Here is a 22,693-nt window from a genome sequence, read left to right on the forward strand (position 1 = left end):
GAGACAACAGCACAATGCGGTTCTTGGACAGAAGAATTCGAGGGTGCAGACAAATACTAGTGCAGTGGGGCTCTGGGAGGCAAACTCATGAGAAATGATGTAATTCTGTTGCAAAAGAATGAAATTTTATGCTCAGGGGAACTGGCAGAAGCCCCACAGCTGCACTGGGGGAGTCATTCCCCTCAGTGATGGAGGCTGAACTGGGATAACATGTCCAGTTTTGGTCAGCATGCTTTGAGAAAGGTGTGGAAACACTTGATAGAGCCCAAAGGAGATGAACAAGAACCATGAGGCAGAGTGAGCTGTTTCTGATGAGAAAACCGTAGAAAGAAGCGGATTAATTTCCTTTAGGGAGGCGAAGTCTTAGTTGGAGAAGGCTGTGAGAAAGGGCAGAGCGATCCCCAATCCTTTAGCGGCAGGAAAGGGGCAGCTAACTTCAGTGGAATATTTTAGTCAAATATTTTGGAAAAAAACTTCTGGAGGTGGAAGGGTAAGTAAGCACGAGGACTTGTTCCTGCAAAAGAAACCTGTTTTACAGGAGGTTTTGTTAACAAGGCAGACCACACACACCAGGTCCAGCTCCTCACTACACCCTGCACCCTATTCATGCTGCAGCTCACTCTGTCCCTGCTTCCACACATCCATCCCCATGTGCTCTGTGCATCCAGGATTGTTGTACTGATGATCCCATGCTGAGTCCTGGCTGAGGAAGTCCATCACTAATCCATGCAACAGCAGTGGCACCAGTGGGATGAGCAACAGTACAGTGGTTAAACCCTGGTTTAACCTGGTGGGACCACCTTGGGAGTGAAAGGGTGCTCAATCCTGTGGAAGAGAGTTATATTATAGGATTAGGGCTGATTTGCTCAGGGGTCAAATGGGCAATCCTGGATTTCTTTTAGAAAGCCATACCTGAAATCTAAATTACAAGTCTAGTTATAAAATCTAAAAAGTAAAAAAAACCACCCCTATTTGTAAAATCAATAGAAGCAATTTATAGGCACCTTGATAATCTTATCTCTTGCCAATGGAAAGGAGGAAAAATCAAGGTGGCTGGTCTGCAGGTACCTTAGAGTTCAAAAAGCTAAGAAAAGTAGGCAGGTTTTAGGTCTTGTCTTAAGGAATTTGCTTTCCTTTCCTCTTCCTTTTTGATGTACTAGTTTGGTGCTTTATATGTCTGCATTTTGTATGTCTGCACATCTGACACAACAAAGATTTTTCTGTTTCTGATATAGGAAGTATACTGGGAATATCACTTGCGAGCTGAGCTTTAATGTTTGACTCATTTAAACTGCTAAATAATTGGTTAAATTTTCACAAATTTTGAACCCATCACAGTCCTCCTAAACCCCCTCTGAAGCCTCAGGAGCTTCACTGCTCAGTGATATCCGGCTTGCAGTGAATATTCTGCCTCTGAAAACCAGGCCTATTTGTTTATTTGCTGTGTGTGATGCTATTTAGTATTGTGGGATGGATGAGCTCTGGATACACCTGCTCTGGTGCTCACCCTCCACCTGTATCCAAGCCCCAGTTCTTCACGAGTGTCTGCATTACATGGCAGGATCCTGGAATGGGAGAAGTTGTCAGGCCAGAGCAGAAATGTGAGAGCAGATAAGAACAACTTGCGCTGGAGCAGCAGATGTGACTGTTGTTTTGTGCAAGTAGATGATTCCCTAATCCTCTTAAGGACAGCCTGGGCAAAATCCCCTTTGTGACATTAGGCACAGCTCTGGGCCAGGTGGCCCCAGCTTCTGTCACTGCTTTGCTCTGAGGAGTCTCTGTGCTGCTGCCGAAAAGCCACTGCAAAAACAGCCTCACTGCCAGGTGTGGGGCAGAGCCCTGGGAACAGCCAGCACCAGGGTACTGCGAGACCCTTGGCTGAGGGCAGCTAAGCAGTCTGGGGGGTTTTAGGGCCTTGGAGTCTGTGGGTGTTACAGAAATGCTTTTTCTAGCAGTCATGTATGTAAGAAGGTGGCAAAATATTTGGCCAAAATAAAAAGGGATGACTGTGAGGTGAGGGGGGAGCGGGATAGTATGGGAAAGGCTTAATGGTGTGAGGTGAGCTGGCACAAGGAATATCTTAAAGCTTCCTCTGCCTTTCTCGGGGAAAGCCACTCCTTTCACTGATGTGTCTGGCCTGTGCAGTTGCAGAGGAAGGTTTTTCCTCATGGTTAGATTGTGACTAGGATGCTGAATGAGAGTGACCAGGAGGTGGAATGGTGGTCTGGCACTGGCTATAATTTCCCTGCTATGCCCTAGACTTTCTATGTGACCTTGGACAGAATACTTCCCCCGGAACATGGAAGGGACTCCAATGCTGTGAAGAGTCTGAAACAAGGACTTGGAAACTTTGACATTTCTTCCACTTGCCTTAGGTGGTATTCCTTGTGCAAGCCAGTAGTGGTCCTTTAAAAAGTGTTACTGTCCATTAATAAACCATTTCATGCTTAATAAAACATACCTTTGTCAGAATTGAAAACCCAAGCCCCATCCCATTGCTTTCCTTTTCAGTGCCCTTCAGTAGCTTCTTCTTTCCCACATGTTTTTGCATCACAGTCAGCCACCAAAATCTGAACCTTGCACTTGCCTCCCTCTTAATTGGTGCTACAGAGAGTGATGAGACCCCCTTATGAATGCCATATGCCACCTTGGTATTGTTAGCATAACTCTGAAATTACTGTGAAGACAAATGGCTTTGAGATTGTTGTTTTCCTTTCAGTTTGGTGGACACCACTATTTTTGTCCTTGCTTTAACTAGCCAAAGAATTTTGGTAAGCCAAAATTAATCTTTGGAATGGCACAAAATGTATTGTGGGGACACATTAAGGCTGGATTTTGGTGAAGATAATTTTGGATGGTGCAGTCCTGAGGTTTTTCTTGGGCAGATCTCCCACTGACTCATCCAAAACTACCATGTTAAAGTCATCAAGAGGAGATTGTATCAAGAGGATACAAGACTGTATGTGGTATATTTCTGTAATACATTTTTTGTGTGTCCGAAGCAACTGGTATTAGCTTTATTTTCATGTTTTCTGAATTATTCTTGATTTCTTCACCACTTTTTCTCATCTGTTATAAAAACACCCTTCCTGACATGAGAAAGGAGACAAAAATTTCTGGCCTTGCTTCCTTTGTTACAGATGGTGATGGCAGTGTCTCAAGTTGCTGGTAGCAACACCTTCCTGGGGGGGAGAAGATAACAATTTGTCCAACGTCCAATAAAACTCAACATCCCTTCCATGGTTGTTGCAGTGGGGATCCTGCAACACGCATATATCAAACCAGGAGTCCCGTGGAAAGGAAATATATATGGACAGACAGATTCTTGCTAGATGTTCTTTTTGAGCTTGAATCAAGCTAAAATTTACAAATCGTTGTTCAAGAATCATTTTAAGTTTAAGATAAATGTCCATATGCGGCTCTGAGAGCCAAGAGTCTTCCCACGGTTCCTCCATAGTTAAGATATGGAATAGCAAAGCAAAACCAAGAAGAGGAATCCAAAGTTTCCAGGGTTTACTCACACAAATCAGTCGCTTAGGGATCGGGGATCGTTCTGCTCTCCATTCTCCACCATTTGTTCCAGTGGGGATCCTGCAACACGCATATATCAAACCAGGAGTCCCGTGGAAAGGAAATATATATGGACAGACAGATTCTTGATAGCTGTTTCAGAGATGTTTATTTCTCCAGCCGCATGGCCGGGGCTCTGCCCAGGAACTGTTCCAGTCACGGGCCCAAGGGTCCTTCTGCCCGCGCAGGGAACACAAACCAACCAATGGGAACGAGGCTGAGCAGGGGCAGGGAAACCCCGTGTCTGTGCCCTCAGGGCCCCTCTCCCAGGGCTACACCGCAGGGGAGGGACCCCAACACCTCACAAGTTGCTGGTAGCAACACCTTCCTGGGGGGGAGAAGATAACAATTTGTCCAACGTCCAATAAAACTCAACATCCCTTCCATGGTGACACGCAGCACCCTCACTTAGTCCTTGTAACTCAAGATTCAATTTATGTAGAGCTGGCACACTGCAAGCATTTCTGGGCTGGAGGGTGTTCAACATCTTAGTGTCAGTCAGCTACTAACTCTCTTCTACAGATTATATGAATAATGTGTAAAATGTAAGATGTGTCACTTCACAAAACAGTTTTCAGATAGAGGCTGTGATTTTCATGCTCTTTTGTGAATTTAAAGAAACTTAGGCATTTCAAAAGAGCTTCTTTCTTAAGTGTCCTAACAGTCTGCTGGAAGTCTGGTGTCTGCCATGGAAGCCCAGCTCCATGGATCAGTCACGTAAGCAGGAGCAAGCTACCCAGGATTTTCCTTTCTTCATATCTTTCCTCAGTGAAACTTCTGTTTACAGAAAGAGACTACAAGAAGGAAAGGGGTCTGGGGCCTGAGCTTTCACATGTTAAAACAAACAGTTGACTTGAAATTTGGCCACTCTGGGACCTGTTCCCAGCTCAGCCCCTGCCTTTGAGGAGCTTCAGTCTTCCTGGGCTTGGGTGCATTTCATGAATAGGTAAAAAGATGGAAATAGAAAAAAAAAAAAATAAGGCAGTGTTTTCATTAAATTAGCTTTGTTGGGCTGCACAGATCGAACTGTTGCAGTATTACATACTTTTTTTGGAGCTACTCTGCGTTTCCACTGATAAAGAGAAGATCTGAATCTGTCCTCTTGGCTGTTCCACTTCAGCAATTGATTCTAATTCAGCCTTGCTATCCAAACATGTAGAATTAAAGATTTGTTACTAATTATATAGCTGCAATTCCTGACCATTTTTCTTCCTAGTTTAGTCAAAATCCTTCTGACATTTAGCAGATTGACATTCTCTTAGCATCTCCACAACAATCTGTCCAGTTTGTTTAAGAAGACAACATTTTTGGAAGAAACTGCAGCATCTCTGCTGGAAACTCAAGTACCTGGCAAGAAACGCTTGAGATACTTGTTGAGCTGGCCAAGTTCTGCTGTTATGCTTAGTGATGGGCAGTTGTGTCATCTCATGTGTCTTTGGCTGTCTAGGGTTCACCTTTTGCTTTCTTCTGGAAGGCTCAGGAAAAAGCAATGTGGAGTTACAGAGCCCTGCAAGAGCCCTGCTGCCCTGGGTGGTTCATTGTCTGCAGTGCTGACTGCTGTCTGTGGTGAGAGGTGATTGATGCCAGCGTGACACATGGCCATGTTTCCAGTGTGTTTGCACATTTCCTCATTCCCATGGGATAATGACTGCTTGCCAGTCAGACGTTGTCATCAACACTCAGTGAATATCTCGCCCACCTCAGGGAAGATAAAAAGTGCTGGATGATGGTTCCTGTTCCCATAGGTCTGGGGAAGGCTGGGGCGGGGGAAAAGTTTCCATATTAGAGTTGTCACTTTATATTTTAAGGGTCTACCTAAGAACTAAACCTGTCCTAGGCTAAGAACATGGAATCTGTGTCATCTCAAAACAAGTAACTACTGAAAGGCAGTCATCACTCTGAAAATAAACATGGTTGAACAATTGAACCCATGGTTGGAGGCTCCCAACTCTACCTGGGGACTGTATTTTTCCAGCCACCTGGGTTGCAATCTCTACTTCTGTCCAACAGTGCTCCAGGAGCGCCCTAGTACTCTTCCTTCTAATACCTGAATAGCTTTGCTCTGCACTTAATTTTTATTTCCACCAGTTAGTGTTGATGTGATCTGTCAAAGAGCCTTAACAAATGTAAAAACACCTCGAAGTGTATAAAATTTTTTTAAAGAGAATTTGTCTTTTGTTTTCTGTTGTGGGCTGACACTCTTCCAGGTGTTTACAGCCAATGCATTTCATATTTCACAGTAATCCTGCTGACCTCCATTGGTGCCCCTGCAGAACAAGATGGGAATGTACATGATGTGTGCTCTGAGTGAGGCTTAGCTTTTTTTATTTGTTTGTTCTTTATTGCAGTATTTTGGATGACTGCAGGCATTGTTCCATCTTATTGGGCAGATCAGTTATCTTGCAGGATCAGCTGTGCTCATAGCAGGCAAAAGTGGATTGCAGGTCTATTTTTTACATATTTAACTGCTGAGCAACAGTCACACTGACAGGTACTGAATTCCACGTTAGCCTTATTGAATATGCAATATTTTTGCTATAGTCTTTTTTGGCCATTAGTGAAACGTACTGACGATTTGTTCAAGCAGTTGGTAACACCCAAGGGTTACTCAGAGTTCAGCCTTTTAGCAGATACTTACCTTATCTTACTTGTCCCTATTGGAAGATCACTGTTTATTCTCATTTTGAGCTCCATGATTTGGATAGCTTTTTACACATTGCTCATTATAAATTATACTTCGTGTGTTTCCATTTGGCCTGGATTCTTCTCTCTTTAAAAGCTTATTCCAGGATTTGTTCACTATCTCTGTTTCATATTCAAGTGGCCCTTTTATAACCTTCGTGAGAATTTACAAGTAATTTCAAGCCTTGTGTCCAGGTTCAGTTTGCATCCCCCTTTCATTTATGGCACAAGCACAGACTTCGCTCTGCTGTAGATACAGCAGTTAAATCAATGATGTTGAAAAGTGGTTGAAGACTTGGTTGCAGAGACAACTTACTGACAAACTGGCCACTGTCTTAGTTTTAGAATGACAGTGGAGAAAACATGAAAGCTGTGCTGAGCCAGAGCAGTGGTGATATCACAGTAGCAATCAATACCTCTCAACAAAGTACTTACTGATGGATCCACGCTTGTCAAAACCTTGGGGTAAAAAAGGCTGGAATATATAAAGAAGTCCTTTCCCTCTTGCCTAGGGCTTTTGACTTCCTCTAAAAGACAAGTTCTTATTTGAATCTCGGTGAAGAGAGCATGTGACTTGCTTAGGTGTTGCTTACTCTACCTGTTGTTTTGCTGTCTAAGAGGCCATCTATTAAGTAGTACTCTGGCAGAAACCTGTACTCTTTTGTATAGTACTTGTCATTTAAAGATCTCCAAATCTGTCCAAAGTGGAGGAAATTTATAATCCTTATCTTGTAAATTTAGAAACTAGGAACAGACAGACATGGTCAGAAAACCATTGCCAGCACTGGAAATAGAACCCAGCTTTCTGAGTCGTAGTTTCTGATCTTGCTAAAAACGAGATAGCAAGTGGGGAAGGAAGAATGATTCTTAATTTCCTTCTGAACCTATCTTCTGTTGCCGTTGAGTTGCTAGGGTGCCATGGTCTCATATTTACCCATGCAAAATAACAATATAAAGCTGTTTGCAGAGCGTGACCCAAAGCAGTGCTTTGCTTACAGGGGCACTAAAGCATTGCACAGCTTAGGAGTGCCCGTGCACCCTCTGGGGAGGGCTGGCTCATGTGGACCAGTGTTGTCCTGTAATGCAGCTCCAGCTATGGAGCTGGATCCAAAAGAATGGGAATTATTTACCTGTAACTATGTACGGAGCCTGGCAAAATGATGCCTTTATCCTGCTTTGATCCAAGATGTTGCTGAAATATAAATAGTATAATAACATATTTTTAGATGCAAAGGCAGTGAGCTTGTAAGAGGCAAATGGAAAATCCTCACGCATTGCAGCATCCAGTGAACCTGCTATGCTTTCTTTCTTCCACAAGTCGTTCACACATAGTGTTTCACTCACTGTTGGGAAGTAGGGAAGCCCTTTCAAACCTAATTTGCAACCAAGTACAAGAGAAAAATAGTTATTTGTGCAGAATAGTTTCAGAGACTATTCTGTATGCATCTGACTTGGAGAACATTACTGCTGCTTTTAAAAACATCAGATACTGTCTTACTGCATGAGGTAGCATCTCACTTGGAAAGACACTCTCCTAAATTCCAGCAGTCCACTGTTAGAGAAAATGAAATTAAATTTTCATACTTGTCTCTGGTGTAGTCATCTCCTTTCTGTGAATCACAATTCACCTCGCTCAAGAAGGCTGGAACAGAATGAACATTTCATTTGTACCTATGTTCTTAAATTGGTCCCCATCCCTGCATTCAAACATCTACTCCCTGGGGAAGACCATTTACTTCAGTATTTTGATTTGGAAATTGTACTGACATAAATAGACAGCAACATCAGATTCAGCATCTTGAATGCACTTTCCAGTCTTTGTATATCTTCAGGCTATCTGCTAGGAAAAAAATTTGAAAGTATTTCCAGTGAATCCACTTAGATGCTAAGTCATTTAAATTCTCAGGCATTGTTGTTACCAGGGATTTGAATAATGGCACAAAATGGCACAATTCCCTGCCTCCCCCTCCACATTCACCCTAGCGTGAGGTCTGGTGGGCTTGAGGACAGGAACTTAAAAGGATCCCTTTGTTAAAATGGGCAAGTCATCTCTGAAATTGAGGGTGCCTTGATATAATTGGAGATGGTGGGTTTTGATTTTATGGAATAATACAACAAAATGCTCCAGTGTCACACTGAAATAACAGGCAACTTTAAAAATCCTCAGGGGAGCAGTGTGTCCAGCCACTCTAAAGCAGCCGCGAGTCTGAGAGAGCACGCACCTCTTGCTTTTCCTCTGTGATAGCTCTGGGAAGGTATTTTGCTAATTCTGAAATGGAAACTAATTGAATGCTGAAGACCATTTTTGCAAACTGCTGCTGAGATGAGGTGACAAAAATTCCCAAATTTCTGTTACTCTAAAGCAAAGTGAAGATGTGTGCAGTGCTTTTCTAAAAGATGTCCCAGCAGCTTGTAGAAGGCTGGCCATGCTATTGTGTTGTTTTTTCTGTTTTATGGCATGAAACATAAAAATCTTTCTCTCAGGTTCTCTTGTTTTGTTTTTTTTTTAAATTTGGGGTGTTTTTTTCCTGATGGATGTACAGGTGTCTTGAAGGCTTTGAAGGACTGGTATAAGAAAAGTTGCATTCTGCTTGATTAGTTTTTCACTTGTATATTTATATCTAGCTTTTCTGCTGCTGCTCTGCTTGTCTCAAGGTAGATGTAAGAAACTGTGAACAAATTTAGGATGATGCTAAACAGAAGCTGTACATTTGGTGCTATGACTACAGAATTTTGACTTAGTTACTTCCAATCGTGGAAACATGTATCTATTTGTAAGGTACTGTGTACCTTGACCTCTTAAACTGTAAAACACTTAGCATCTCTGGGGTTTGACAAAACACGTGGCTATTTTCCTTTCTCAGACATGTTCTTCTCAGCTGTATGAAAGTGTGAGAAATGGTTTAGAGAAGGGGTGAGCTCAGAGGATGGCTTAGGTCTATTCTAGTTGTAGAAATAGGGCAGGTGTTCTCCATTGGTGCTGTATCTCTCTGTTCTGTCCCTCTAACTCCTCATGACTCATTTGTCACATAAAGCTCCTGGACTGAACAGAGGCTCTGGGGCTCCCTGTGATTAATTATTTATCGAGCCATGGCAGAGCGAAGCCTACGAGCACAGAGCAGACTGCGGTGTTGAGCAGTGCAACACCCACTCTGCATAACACAGTAACTCAGAGTTGCATTTAGTTTCCTTGTCTCCTTTTCTGTATGACTTAGCAAAGAGTGCTGTGCTCCATGCATGGTGAAAGGGAGCTGACTCAGAGAGAAGAGCAGCCGTGTAAGGAACAGCAAAGGCTGTGGCAGCAGTGTTACCCCACTGTCACCCATCCTCATGTTTGGGGGAGAAAACCCTTCTCTCCTTGTCTTTTCCTTGGCTCCCATTTGGATAGAGCAGTGGTAAGGATGACCTTGGGCATCCCTGTGTTGTCCCCTGCCCCAAACCACGGATGAATGAGCAAAGACAAGTTTAGTGACCAGGAGGAAGACAGGCATATGGAGAGCCTGCTCCACATGGAAAGAGGAGTGGGGAATGACTGGTGAGATCCTGGTCTCCATCCACAGCCTTGGTCTGGCTCTGTCAACAATCAGAGCAGGCTCTCTGCTGTATGAGACATTTTGTTCTTAAGCCTCAAAGCAATAAAGTGCCTTAGTCATGTTTTGCCAACAGCTGATGGTGTAAACACAGTGAAATGAGTGAGCTGCAGTGTAAGAGGGTGCTGTGGACATGTTATCCTCTGGACTGGGCATGGAGCAAACCCTGTTACAGCTGTGGGTTTTTTCCAGATTTCATTGCTGTTGGCAGTCAGCCATCTTCCAGAGTCCCTCTGGATGCTGAAGATAGCATGTGTCAACTAAAGTGGCTGAGCAGGTGACCTCTGGGAAAGGAGATTTTGCTTTTCATCATTTTTCACATCACAAGGAAGAAGAATTGCTCTTGAAATAGCCACTTTGCTGGGAACATGACCAGAGAAGCCTAGGATGGTGGTGGCTGCACAGAAGGTTACCCCTTGAAGGTGGCCTGGGAACGGTGGGAAGGGTCACTGTAGGCTGCAGGGGCACCTTGGACTGGGTGCTCTGTGTGCAGTGAACAGTTTGAGTGGTCCCATTCCCAGTTCCTTAACTGACTTTGGTAAATCTGTGATGTTTAATATCTGTGTTAGTTATCTAAAGTTTCTCTGCTCCTGGTTGAACAGTTAATTGCTTCTGACCTGTTAATAATGATTTTTCATTTACTGTTCATTTCCCTGGCACGTGACAGAGCCCTTCATGATAATGCCTCTTCTTGCTGGTTGGGTGATTGTAGCTGTTTGGTTTGGGTGGGGAGATACACTTTCTCCACATATTTCTGTTAGCACAGTTTTGCTTGTCTGTGCATTAATCAGTGATGAATGGAACTTATTTTTACATGTGGTGGGTTCATATTTACCATGAGCGTTTCAGAGCACTGCAAATGTCTACAGTCTGGCTGAGGGAGAACTGTGATATTGTGGCTGTGTTGTAAGGCTTCGGCAATGAGGAGAGTCATTCATGGTGTTTGATTTTTGCATCTTTTAACTTTAAAGTAGGTTTAAAAGAGTTTTTTTAATTTAACAGTATAAATCCTATTTGAATATGAAGAAATAGCGAAAGAACTTGCTCCAGCAGGGAAGCTTCCTGTACACAAACAGTAATCAGAAAAGATGCTGAACTTAAGCCACATGACATTTGCAATGATTGCCCTTTCTCTGGGTCTGGTAACAAACTTGCCAAGTGTCACTGCTGGTCCATCACCTGTGATAGTCCATTAAAAAGTTCTTTGTTGCTTGGCTTTCATCCCTTGTGGGAAGAGGGTAGAGGAGAGGGCAGCTCTCGAGCAGTGTGTCCCAGTTCTGTGCATCAGATGGTGGTTGCCTCTCATCTCACCGTGGGCCTGACCCTCAGCTGATCAGGGATGGCCGTCTGAGGTCCTCAAAGGACTTGGGATCTGACCCATCTGTGACATCTCTGGCCCTTGCTGGTCTTGCTGGCACGTTTAGATGCCAACATTCATCCAGCATTGCTCTGCCTCCTCACCACACCTTGCCTGGTGTCGGAGCTCTCTTTCTCCGTGGTGCCTCTTCATGTTACCCCTTGCTTATTTAAAAAGAGAGAGGAAAGCCGGGTGCTGTCAGGCCCCACTGTGTGTGCTGCCAATTCATCCTCTTACAGTCCTACTCTGTAATTTTCCCTGTGACTAAAGAGGAATCATTCCACCTAGTGCTTCAAATTATTATTTTTTTTCATTTCTAACAAGGTTTTGCAAGAGTGCAGGGAATAAGTGAAGAGCCCCCATATTTTCTTCTTTAGAAGATAAAACCTGCCCATTTTATTCTTTTGATTAAAAAATGTGAACACCTGACTTGTTAGGTAAAAAACCAGATGGTAGAAGCTTGAGGGATAGTGTGCACACACAAAACATCTGCTGTGCAGATAGTATTTAGAAAATGATGATATCAGAGCCTATTTCATTCCACAGGCTGGAAATTGTGGAAATACCCCTAAAAAGCACAGATCCCAGAGTAGGACCTAACCCCAGCTTTGACTGCCCTGAAATGCTAGATCTGGATCTAGTTGTGTTGGCTTGATAATGCTCTGCTACTTACCCAAAGGTTAATTGTTTAGGGTTAGGTTCCTTACCCCATTCTTCTGCTGTCCCCCAGTGCAGGTCTGCTGCCTGCATGACTAATCCATCAAGTATGCCTGATGTGATAGTCCAAGTCCTGTTTCTCTGTTCTGCCTTGTTATCTTCATCATATGTTCTGTGCTCAGAGAGATACTGATTTCTGAATATCATGCTTTCCATAGTGACTGCTCAGCAGCCATCTCATTATGGTCTTAAAGATACAAGGCCAGATGCTTTCATTTATACTGGATAAGCCTCTGAGGCTTATATGATCAGTTCCCAAACAATAATTCACAGAAATAATCTGCCTTTTATGTTCCAAGGACTTAAGTTTGAAGGCTACTTCAACAATAAATTATTTACAACAAGTTTTATCCAAATTATCTTCTACTTCTATGTTGTATTTTAATCTATTTTTCTCTCTCATGTTCTTTCGTTTAGTGTCTTTATAGATTTAACATGTCTATCCAAATGGAAAATCTCTTCCTAAATATGAGTCAGCGTAACCAGCTTTTGCAAGCATCAAAACTCTCCAGATTATGACACCTTTGTACTGTGAAAATGAAAGTTTAAAATCATACGCTGCCTATGGTGTATTATTTATCTATCTCATAGGCTATTAACTACAGCAATTTGTATGAGTCAAACATAGCAAATGTCAGATGCTGCTTCCATTTCTGCTTTTGTTTTGCTTCACTGGCAAAATTCTTGTTGGTTTCAGTAGTGGCAGATTAAGCCTTGTGTATGTTTAATTTTCATAAGCCTCTTCATTGTGCCCATTTCCTTTAAATATTTCTGTGTCTTTACACAACTCTTCCACGCAAATTTCAACATCTTCGAAGTCTCCTTCCTTGGCTCAAGTTGTCTAAATCCCAGAAAGTATTGGCTCAGACTGTGGTCTTACCCAGCCAGGGGTCCATCCCTGCTGTGTGGGACAGACACTGCTTCTGTTTGCTAGAAGGTGAAATAAGGTATTGGATAAAGATGCTTCTCTGCATCGCCTGAGTTTTGAGTCTGTTAGGTGTTTCACAGATGTGTGAAGCAGCAGATGGATAAATGGTGTCAGCAATGTAGTGCAGGCTGTGAGGAAAAAAAGTAGTTACTGAGCTTTAGGTTAGCATGAGCAATATCCAGAAGGAGTGACCAGCAAGTAAACTCTGGTGTTGGAGCATCCAAGGACAGGTGGCTCCCTGCCCTCCCCGAGAGCAGCGTGTTTGAAGGGGAGTTGCTAAGGGCACTGTGGTATGGTCTCGTACATATTCTCTTAAATAAAGCTCTGCCTTGACAGCTGGTACTGGGATTTGTCGTGAAGCAAAAACTAATGTCTGGGAAGTTCACAAACTCCTAAGACATGGATCTTCAGTAGACTTGAAGCTGTTAAAAGGACCGTCATCTGAAATATCATCATGTCCATGTAATGTACAGACCTGTGCTGCTAACATGGAACACGCAGAGATATTTATCTTGTCATGCCCATATCTAATGTTCCTGTCTTAAGATGGACAGAAAAAGATTTATACTTCTTAACTACACTACATTAATGAAAAACATTCTCTTCTGCCCTCTCGCTGAAGCTGAAGGGCAAATACTCTCTGAAGTGGGGGTGAGACCACAGTCAGACCTTGAATGAGGTCTTGGAAATGTCAGTGGACTGAGTTCACTGTGCGTGAGTTGGAAGTGTGGCACAGTGCAATTTGATGAAGATCTGGTTGAAGTTGGGGAGCACTGAGCATCAGTTGTCTGTGTTTTCTCTTTGGAGGTAAAAGCTGGGTAACAGTCAAGTAGGAATTCCCCTAGGAAGTGCAAGTGTCTCCTGTGGACAAGGACATGCTGCTGCCATCACCAAAGTGGTGATGGTATTGACCCCTCAAGTTACATGACAAGAGGGGATGTGTGAAAATGTCCAGTTTAGAAAATTTGGCAAAGAGTGTGGTGGCTGATCTACTTCTAGAGGCACAGGTGAGAATTTGCTTTCAATAGAGCAGTGTAGGTGGATACTTGGTAAAAGCCTGGTTAAGGACTGTCAGCATTATGATGACTGTGGCTGCAACTGTGCTGATAAAGCTGTTGAAGATGGATTTTGTCCATGTGGCTAGATAAGGCTAAAGTGACAGGAGTCATCATAGCTGGCACGAAACTGCAAAAGTGGAAATGCTTTTGTGCAGCTAAAACGTCTCCAGGACATAAGAACAGCTGAGTTAAGATGACCTGATAGGGAGGGAGAGAACTGTGTTTGGATTGGTGCTGTAAATGATGTAACTGCTGATTTTTACTAGCCTGGGGTATGGCTCACAGGTCACCTTGAACAAGCAAATAGCTGCACAGAATAGCTTAGAGTTTTTGAGTCATCCTGTGGAACATACTTTCGTCCTAATAAGCAGTGTTTATTCCTCATTGAAACTCAACTTCTTTGATGCTAATCACAAACATTATTTTTAGCCCCTCATGCTAAACAGAGTTCAGATGTATTTTATCTGCTCAAGTGACCAGTTGTGCTGGGGTCAAATCCTGCTTATTATTAGGAATGTGTGTATTTAATAAAATGTCTTGTTTAGATCTAAGTTAAGCATTTTTTTTTTCTTAGATAGGTGTGATATAATGTTTCTGTTTTAAAAATGTTTTTCTCTGTTCCCTCAAAACCAAATAACAGTTTGGGAGACTGAGAGAAGGAAGGGTGGGAAGAAGCAGACATCTAAGTAAAACATATGTTGAATGGGAAAAAAATCAGTCATCCTGGGTTCTGGGCCTGTGATTATTTCCACATGCCTGGACTGTATCACTGTGCTGTGTGCCATTAATGTCATTAGATGCTTTATGCCAGAGTGGGTTTTTTGTATGTGCTGGTGAGATTGCAGAACTGGGACCTCGATGGGTAAATGCTGCCAGTGCCATGTGGGCACTGAGGGGGTGCTGCACCCTTCCAAACTCCCTTCTTGTGCTGTGTGTGTGGGCACATGCCCAGCGAGCTCAGCAGCCCCTGAAGTGCCAACAATTGCCTGGCTGGTTAACCAACCTCCAGGCTGCAAAGCTTGTCCTCAGCTCTTTTTGAGAAAAACAAACAAGAAAACTGGCTAATCCAACCTCACCTTGTAAAAATTGGTATTTTTAACTGGTGCTTGGTGGTGCAAGAAGGTTAAAAAAGAAGCTTAATATTCCTGTTCAAAGGTTCCTGTGTGTCCAGAAGAAATACCAGCCTTTCCCCCTTATTTTTGTGAGGGCTGATTTGTGAGAATGTGAGGCCTTGGGATCCATCTCCATTCCCTTTGGTTCCTGGTGAAAGGAAAAGAGATTTGATTGCTCCCTCCAGATAAAAATACAGAGGAGTCTTCTAGGCCAGAAAACGACTTCTTTTTTCCTTTTCTTTCCTTTTTTTGTTGTTATTTGAGCTTGCCAGATTGGTCTGCTCTCCAAGTGTGTGGGCGGCACAGAAGAGGTTGCTGAGACAAAGAATTGGGGGAAGGGAGGAAGGAGAAGTGAAAAAGACCTTTGGATTGGAGGCATGGTGCATGGCAGGAAGAGGCGCAATGGCAGGAGCAGTGTTGTTTTGGTTTGCAGAAGTTTGCAGCTGATCACAAGAAGCTGCGGTAGGTCACAGACACTCAGTCTAGATGCTGCAGTGGTGAATATATTAGCATGGTTTAGATCCTAGGGATATGGACATTTTTCTGCATTTGGTAATATGAATCTCATGTCCTGCTCTGATCCCTCCTCCTGGAAATGGAGATGTGGGATGGAGAAGTGACTGGAGGGAAACATGACCATTGCTCTACTCAGTACAGTATTGACACTTGATGTTCATCTGCTTGGTGCTTTGATAAAGTAGGTATAGAACAAGTGGCATTTGATGAAGGTAAAGCTCTGATTTTTTGTACTAATTAAGTCCTGTTTTCCTGAGCTGAAGAACCAAAACTCTTTTCTCATTCCAGTAATAGCTGCTCCCAGTCTACTGCATCTCGGTTGCGACCTTTCATGCTACTTACGTGAGACTGAGTTAGATTCAAAATGTCTTTTAATTTGAATAATAGAACAAAGGAGTTGAAGGACATTACAGGGGAGGAAGGCTGAATTTCATGTAAAACTTGAAAGGCCACAAAGAGTCTAGGATGGGGAGGTACACCAGTATCTGGTGAGGGAGAGCAGAGGGAGAGCAGAAGACCAGGGAACATTGAGTAAAAGATGAACAGAGGGAGTGGGAAGGGGCAACACCTGTAACAGGCATGACATGATTTGTTTGGTATTTACACTGGCAGGATTCCTCTCACCCGGGCTGGAAAATTCACCCTTGCCATGCATTTTGCCCTTGAAGTATTTGACCTCCAGCTCCTTTAGTTCCCTGGAGACCAGTGTTAAAGAGCTTGTGAAAGCAGCTCTGTACAGGAAAGTTCTGTAAATAAGTCACATTTCCTCTGAGGTGGCCCTGTAGCAGGAGACGGGGAAGTTTTGGGGTGAGAAGGCGTGCATGAGGAGCCAGTCCTGGAAGAGGATCATAGACTGTCCTCTGTGACCCCAGGAGCCTTTCAAAGCTCAGGCTAAAACTTTCTGTGGGCACATGCAGTGGGGGACATTCTCATGGACGTAGTGTGAGCCTGCCTGCCCATCTTGCCAGCCCAAAAGGTTTCTTTTGGATCCTGCTGCCCTTCACTGTCCTCTCTGAAGGACTTTGAACAGGGTAATAAAAAGGTGTTTCTCTGCTGGGCTAATATTTACATCACAAACATGCAGTGCCTTTGCTTGGTTACAAACATCCCTGCATGGAAGTGAGAGGCTTTTCTCAGAAAGGGTGGGACAGGAAACAGAGGGGTTATTCACTCTTATCATTGTATCTGCTAAGAAAAATCTTTAGAAACTGCACTTCTATGCTGAGGAAACATTATTAAGATTAAAAAGTCAGGCTCTCAAAAGCTATCACATGCTGGAGTGGAAGTTGTCTATCTGACCTTGGTGCCGGTGCTTTCTGATTACCTTATTTATCTCTTTGGTTTCACAGTCCTGCCTGTGCCCTTTCCAGAGGGCATTGAATGAAGATTGTTAAAGCAAATCAACCTGTTGCTTGAAAAGGTCCTCATTTAAATTTTTGAAAAAACTTGAAATGTGCTTTTTTAGCTCAGGCAGAGAGGCATCACCTCTTCCTACAGGAATATTGTGAAAATGAGTGTAGTTTTTGCTCTGCAGTCACATGTTAAAGCAAAAATGCCATAAAAACTCTGTTGATTCCAGCTGGTAATTTAGTTTTTCAGTGCAGAATTTGGATGTTGCCTGTGATAAAGTGTGAATGAGTTACTTATATAATATAAAATGTATATATTATACCACTATTCCCTGTAACTTTGTGTGGAAAGACATTATACTTGTGTTGCTAAAGTCTGTCATAGTGCCTTATCACGTGATACTGTTCAAAGTTTCCAAATATTTAATAGCCACAGAACTGGGCTTGAAATAACACATTTCTCAGTCCTGCCATGTTGTCATTGTGCCGTGCCTCCAGTTGAAGTAAAAATAAAGATATTCTCATGAGATTAAAGAAAATATTTGCTTGAAGATAGAAACTTTAGTTTTCTCTCTAGTTCTGAAAACATAAGTCAACTTCATTCAGGTGAGTGTTATAAATCAGCATTTCTTTGGTTTTTAAAATGACAGTGTTTCTTCTGATGGCATGTTTCTATATTCATTTTCCATTATGTTTGGATAAGTCTGAGATTCTTTTGAATCTTGTTGTGCTTGAAGTGGTAATGTGAAATGGCAGTGAGAGGCAAAGCTATTAATTTAGCATGGAAATGAAGGTCAGAGCTGGAGGCATTTGAAGGCCTAGCTGGTGTCATGCACAGCATGATACTTGCCCTCAGGAATGGGCTTCTGGCAGATTCCAGGGGACCTTGCCCCAGGCAGACACAGTTTTTCAGTATCGTTTTAAAGCTCCTGGTTAGCCCAGTGCAATATTTTATTGCAAAGCACATCTTACATTGAATTCTGTGATTTTTTAGTCCTTGTTTCCTCTTAGTTCCCACAGGGTTTTCTTAATATATTATCCCAAAAGTATTCAAGGAAGAGGGAGCACTCTTGGCTTTTGGGGCTTTAATTTCTTGCCTGACACCTTCATGCACTGAGTCACTCTCTTTGAAGATAAACCCCCCATCCAGTGGGGCTTGTAAGCATGTACATGCTGATGGAAAAATGTTGTGTGCAATTTGGCCTGAGGTCAGTTCAGTTCCTTTCCTTAGAAATCCTTCTTCTTGCTCAGCTTTTTGTCCCTCTCCAACACTGCTGTTTTTCTCTTCCACGCCTGTAGACAGTCAAGCAGGGAGGTTATGATAAAACACTGAGTGCTGGCAGTGTCAGGGTTAAGACTTGGATGTTCTGTGGCAGCTTTGGCTTTACATAAACAGGAGTGACAGCCCTTGAGCAGTGACACTAGCCCTCCTTCACCGAATCAGTCCACAACCTGGACATCCACTGTAACACCTCCCTGATGTCTTTATTGCCCTGCCAGAGACAGCCTTTACCACTGTGCTGCTGCAGCTCCTGTCACTAAAGCAAACACAACTGATGTCTCATTTAAGCTAAGTGCAAATGGGAGGTGGTTAGTCAGCCCAAAGATTTTTTCCTGTCCTTAAATTCCCCTTCCTGCCGTGCCTGCAGAGAATTGTATTGGGATAATTGAGCCACCTGGGTTAGCAGTTGCAATGCCGTAGTTTGTAGGTATGAGTGGTGATTTTGATTTTAAGAATTTGAGCCAGAATTTTGAATTTCCTTTGACTTACACATTGAGATTTGGCTTTCATCCAGAGCTGCAGCTTTATAATAATGCTTAATCATGACATAACTCATTATATTCCCAAATGGCTGCATAAACGTCAACTAATCAGCATACTGCTTGCTACAGCAGTATGTGTGTCTTTGCATTACAGATAAAGGATTGAAAGTGGAGACCCACCTTTCGTCTAAGTCACCTCCATTAATGGCAATAAATTATTTTTTAAAGAATGCATACAGGGCAAGGTTTCCTAGCTGTTTCTTGTGCATGCTGGTGAGATGTTTTTTCTTGGAAGCTTTCCTGCTGATAACATCTTTTTTCCTCTGGAGTTACAGTGGCAGAGGTTCCTGATGGAAGTCTGTTTTCTGTACAGGTGAAGTTTCCCCCTAGTAGCAGTCAGAGACTCATGCTGAAAAAAGACCTAAGAATGTGTTCCCATAAATTATCCCATCTTCCTGGATGAACTCCAGTAGCTGAGAGCTACTGTACTGAGTGAAAAAGGGCAATTTCTAGTCAATCTGTTTGTTACCATAGAGTCAAGTGTAAGTGGTAATAAAGAAACTGATTGCATCTTTTAAACCTAAAAATCATTAAGAGGAGATTGCATGTACCTGGCGAATATTAGATTGATTTCTAGAGTTCCCACCTTTTACCCATGCTGACATTCAAGGAAACTTTTTGGACTGTTTCTTGGCTGGATCTCTCTACCTGCAGCACCTTTAACCCCCATCAAGAGAGATTTTATTTCTTGTTTTGTCTTGCTACCGAAGAGTAAGCTCCAGTTCTCCATAGAGCCAAATCCAGTTCCAAGGGACTTCTAGCTGCATGAGGCTTGCATGAACTGGATTTTCATTTTCTTGGCCTGGCCTATGCATAAGTATGATCTTATCCTTGATCTCCCTGAGTTGGAGTTTTCCTCCTTTCCTTCTTCTCTCTTTGTATGCTTTTCTGTGTCTCCCCCTGTGCAAGACAGGTCTCTGCAGAGCTGGTTCTCCCTGCTGTGGTTCCCTGCAGGTATCTCTTCTGCTTTCCCTCAGTCAGGGTTGAATGGGCTGTTTGGCCGTGTTGGGATGTCTTTTCCCGGACCATGATGGTTCTTCAGGATCCTCCTTGCTGACCTGCCAGCTTTCTTAGCAGGACACCAGGAAAGCAATGCAGATAGCCATAACCCTTCGTGGCCACTCTGCCTGGCTAGGGGTTTTATCCCAGCAGGGCTGGGAGAGGTGCCCCATTGTCTGCTCAAGGCTGCTTGGAAAGATCCAAGGTTTTAGCTAATACACAGCTTGATGACCGTGAATCTATTTTCGGAAGTGCTCTGCAGCCTCAGCATCCTACTCTTGTGGTTAATAAGTATATTTAGCAAGATCAGACACTGCCTCAGAATACTCCTGCAGCAGATTCCTCCTGGCTTGGACAGCAACTCTGCTGCTTGGCCGGAGTTCGCTGGATGCTGTTCATGAATGGAAATGGATTTAGGGGCTGGGTTTTTGTTGGGTCCAACCTAATACCTTTGTCAGTGATTTAGAAGGGAGTGCAAATGGTGATGTTATTGATTTTTATATTTGATGCAAAAATGGGAGGTTTTATCCTTATTGACAAGGGCAAAGAAACACCCCAAGGGGACCTAGAGTGTATTGACAGAGAGAACTGTAAAACAGGAACAGGGCAAGAGGTAGATTTTCCCTTTGTCTAGAGGAGAACCTGAAACATGAAAGACTGAGGAGTAATTTGGAATAGATAAAGGTCTGAAATGGGCTTGGAGGTGACCAGAACAAATCAGCAGTAAGTTTCAGTGTGATGTGTCTGTGAAGGAAAGATTTGCCATATGGCAAATAATCCTCAAGGAATTATCACAGAACAGGGCAGACAGGCGATTCTACTGCTGTGGATGGCTCTGAGGGGCTGTGTCCCCCAGGAGCTGCTCCACAACACTGGGGGAAGCTCAGGGGTGGGAGGGGATGCTGAATTTTTTTGGGAAAACCCCCCCAATTTTAAAATAAATTTAAATTGTTTATAATCTTCAGCCAAACAGGATGACTCATTCTGGCAGTCTGCCCTCTCCACCCTCCTCTTCAGACAAACAAACAAAGCCAAAAAGTTGCAAAAAATAAAATAATCAGACGATAGCAATTCACAGTTTTCCTTTTGGTATATTCAAAACAAAGGGATTATTTTTTTTTTAAGACATCATTTCAGAGCTGGATTGAATGACCATAACTTGAAAAAATGAGGTAAAAATAACTCTGAAAATAAAATGCTTCATTTTGAGTTAAAGAAACATTTTGTTCAGCACAACGCACAAAGCATTCCTTTTTGGGCCAACATGAAATTATATTTTTTTTTCTAGCAATCTCTTGGTTGAGCAGTGAACCAAGAAGTCAATTATTCACAGAGCTGTAGCAAGATTAAGGTAAGGACAGAAAGCAGAGCGGAAACGAGAAACTGAGGGAGAAGATTTGGGATTGAATGTCCAAGTCAATCTAGATTCCTCCAAGTGAAATGTGGTGTTTGATGTTGTAAATTCCTGGACCCTTTGCCATCAGCCTGAGAGGGTGAGGTGCCCCCCCCCAGAAGATGAAACCAGCAGTATCCTTGTGGCATCTGTGGGTCCCCAGCGGCCAGGGAGCAGAGCAAGGTGCTGTGATGGGTTGGTGTGACCTGAGAGATGTCCTGCACCCGTTGGGGTGTAGGGGTCACACCACGGTGCTCCTGGGGATGAGTCCTCACCCCAACCTGCTGCTGCTGTAAATGCAGCATCATCTGGGGAGGGGAAAAGAATAGAAGGAAAAAAAAAGTAAGGTTTTTCTGCCAAGAAGCTGCCATGAGCTCTGCAGAGTGTGACTTTGGGCAGGGATGAGCAGAGTGCTGCCTGTGCGCTGCTCAGCTGAGGAAGAGCTGCTGCTTGGCTCTGGGGTCCGGATGCACGTCTCGGCTGGGCAGGTGGGAGCAGTGGGTGAGCCGGCAGTGGTGACTGGCTGCTGCTGGAGGGCTCGGGAGAGGCTCCTCTTCCAGGTTGAAAATGCTGGACGCAGCTTTCCTCAAGCGCGCCGCACTAGTGCAAACACCCTGACTTGTGCTTTTTGGCTTGGGCTTTTTTTGCACTGCTTTTTTTTTTTTTTTCTTTTCCTTTTTTTTCCCTCCAGAAGTGCTGAGACCTCAGCACACAGACGTCCTAAGCAAATTATCCTTACAACACAAGCAAGAGAAAATCTTATTTCCCTTTTTTCCGGTGGCAGAATCGAGGCAGTGGGATGGCAGGATTTGCCCAACACCATGGTAAGAGTTGGGAGGCAGGGCTGCACTGGCGGCTGCACAAGTTTGACTCCCGCTCCTTTGCAGAGAGAAGAGCGACTGCGGCGCTGCATAAAGATGCATGAGCTAGTTTTAAGCGAGCCAGCTGGGATCTGCCGGGGCTGGCTGTGGCCGCTCGGTGCCTGCTGTGTTAATTTACCCATAGAGCAGTGGACAGGAGAGGTCCAGGGAGAGGAGTGAGTGGACAGGGGCATACGGTGCTGGAGATGTAGAGGGGAGAGCGAGCAAGCTCCCGCACGAACTGCGGGATGCAGAGAGCAACCGAGGGACCATCCCTAGCTGCGTTCCCCTGCGCACCTCCTTGCACCACTCTCGGCATCCCCCTGCTTTTTCTAACGGCTGGCCATTATCCATCAGCAGAGGTAATGGGCTGGAGCGCAGGAAGCATTGTATCTGGGCTGAGCATGCGAGCCCCGCACAAAAGAGTTTACGGGGGGTAATGTTTTCATTAGTCCAGTCTTTGGTGAACCATTCTGCGTTTCGAGCACTTCTTTGCTATTAAATAATTAATAATTAACCTGCAAAGGCCGTTTGAAGACTGGTGTGATGATGTCTGGTAATAAATTTTGTTTAACTTTTCTTTTTCCCCCATTCTGATTTATTCCAGGGTTTTGCAATGGGGAGCGAAAGTTTCACATGGCCAGAGTCGTTTGGTTTTATAAATGAGTTCTTAATTTTTATTTTATTATATTTTATTTTCTCCCGTGGACTCAGCGGTGCCTCCCGCTTTGTTCTTAG

The 22,693-nt window shown here is 43.5% G+C and overlaps 1 protein-coding gene across 1 annotated transcript in view; it reads left to right on the plus strand.

Moving 5' to 3' along the window:
- Positions 1 to 21,879: 21,879 nt before the first annotated feature.
- The window catches only part of NEURL1 (neuralized E3 ubiquitin protein ligase 1), an 82,136-nt gene continuing 81,322 nt past the window's right edge, over positions 21,880 to 22,693 (plus strand). Inside the window, exon 1 of the mRNA XM_017726176.1 lies at positions 21,880 to 21,919. Within this exon, the coding sequence (XP_017581665.1) occupies positions 21,895 to 21,919 (25 nt within the window). The 5' untranslated portion in view covers positions 21,880 to 21,894. The remainder of the gene's footprint in view (positions 21,920 to 22,693) is intronic.

Source organism: Corvus brachyrhynchos, unplaced genomic scaffold (genome assembly GCF_000691975.1).
Source record: "Corvus brachyrhynchos isolate BGI_N302 unplaced genomic scaffold, ASM69197v1 scaffold61, whole genome shotgun sequence".
NCBI classification, from domain to species: Eukaryota; Metazoa; Chordata; class Aves; order Passeriformes; family Corvidae; genus Corvus; species Corvus brachyrhynchos.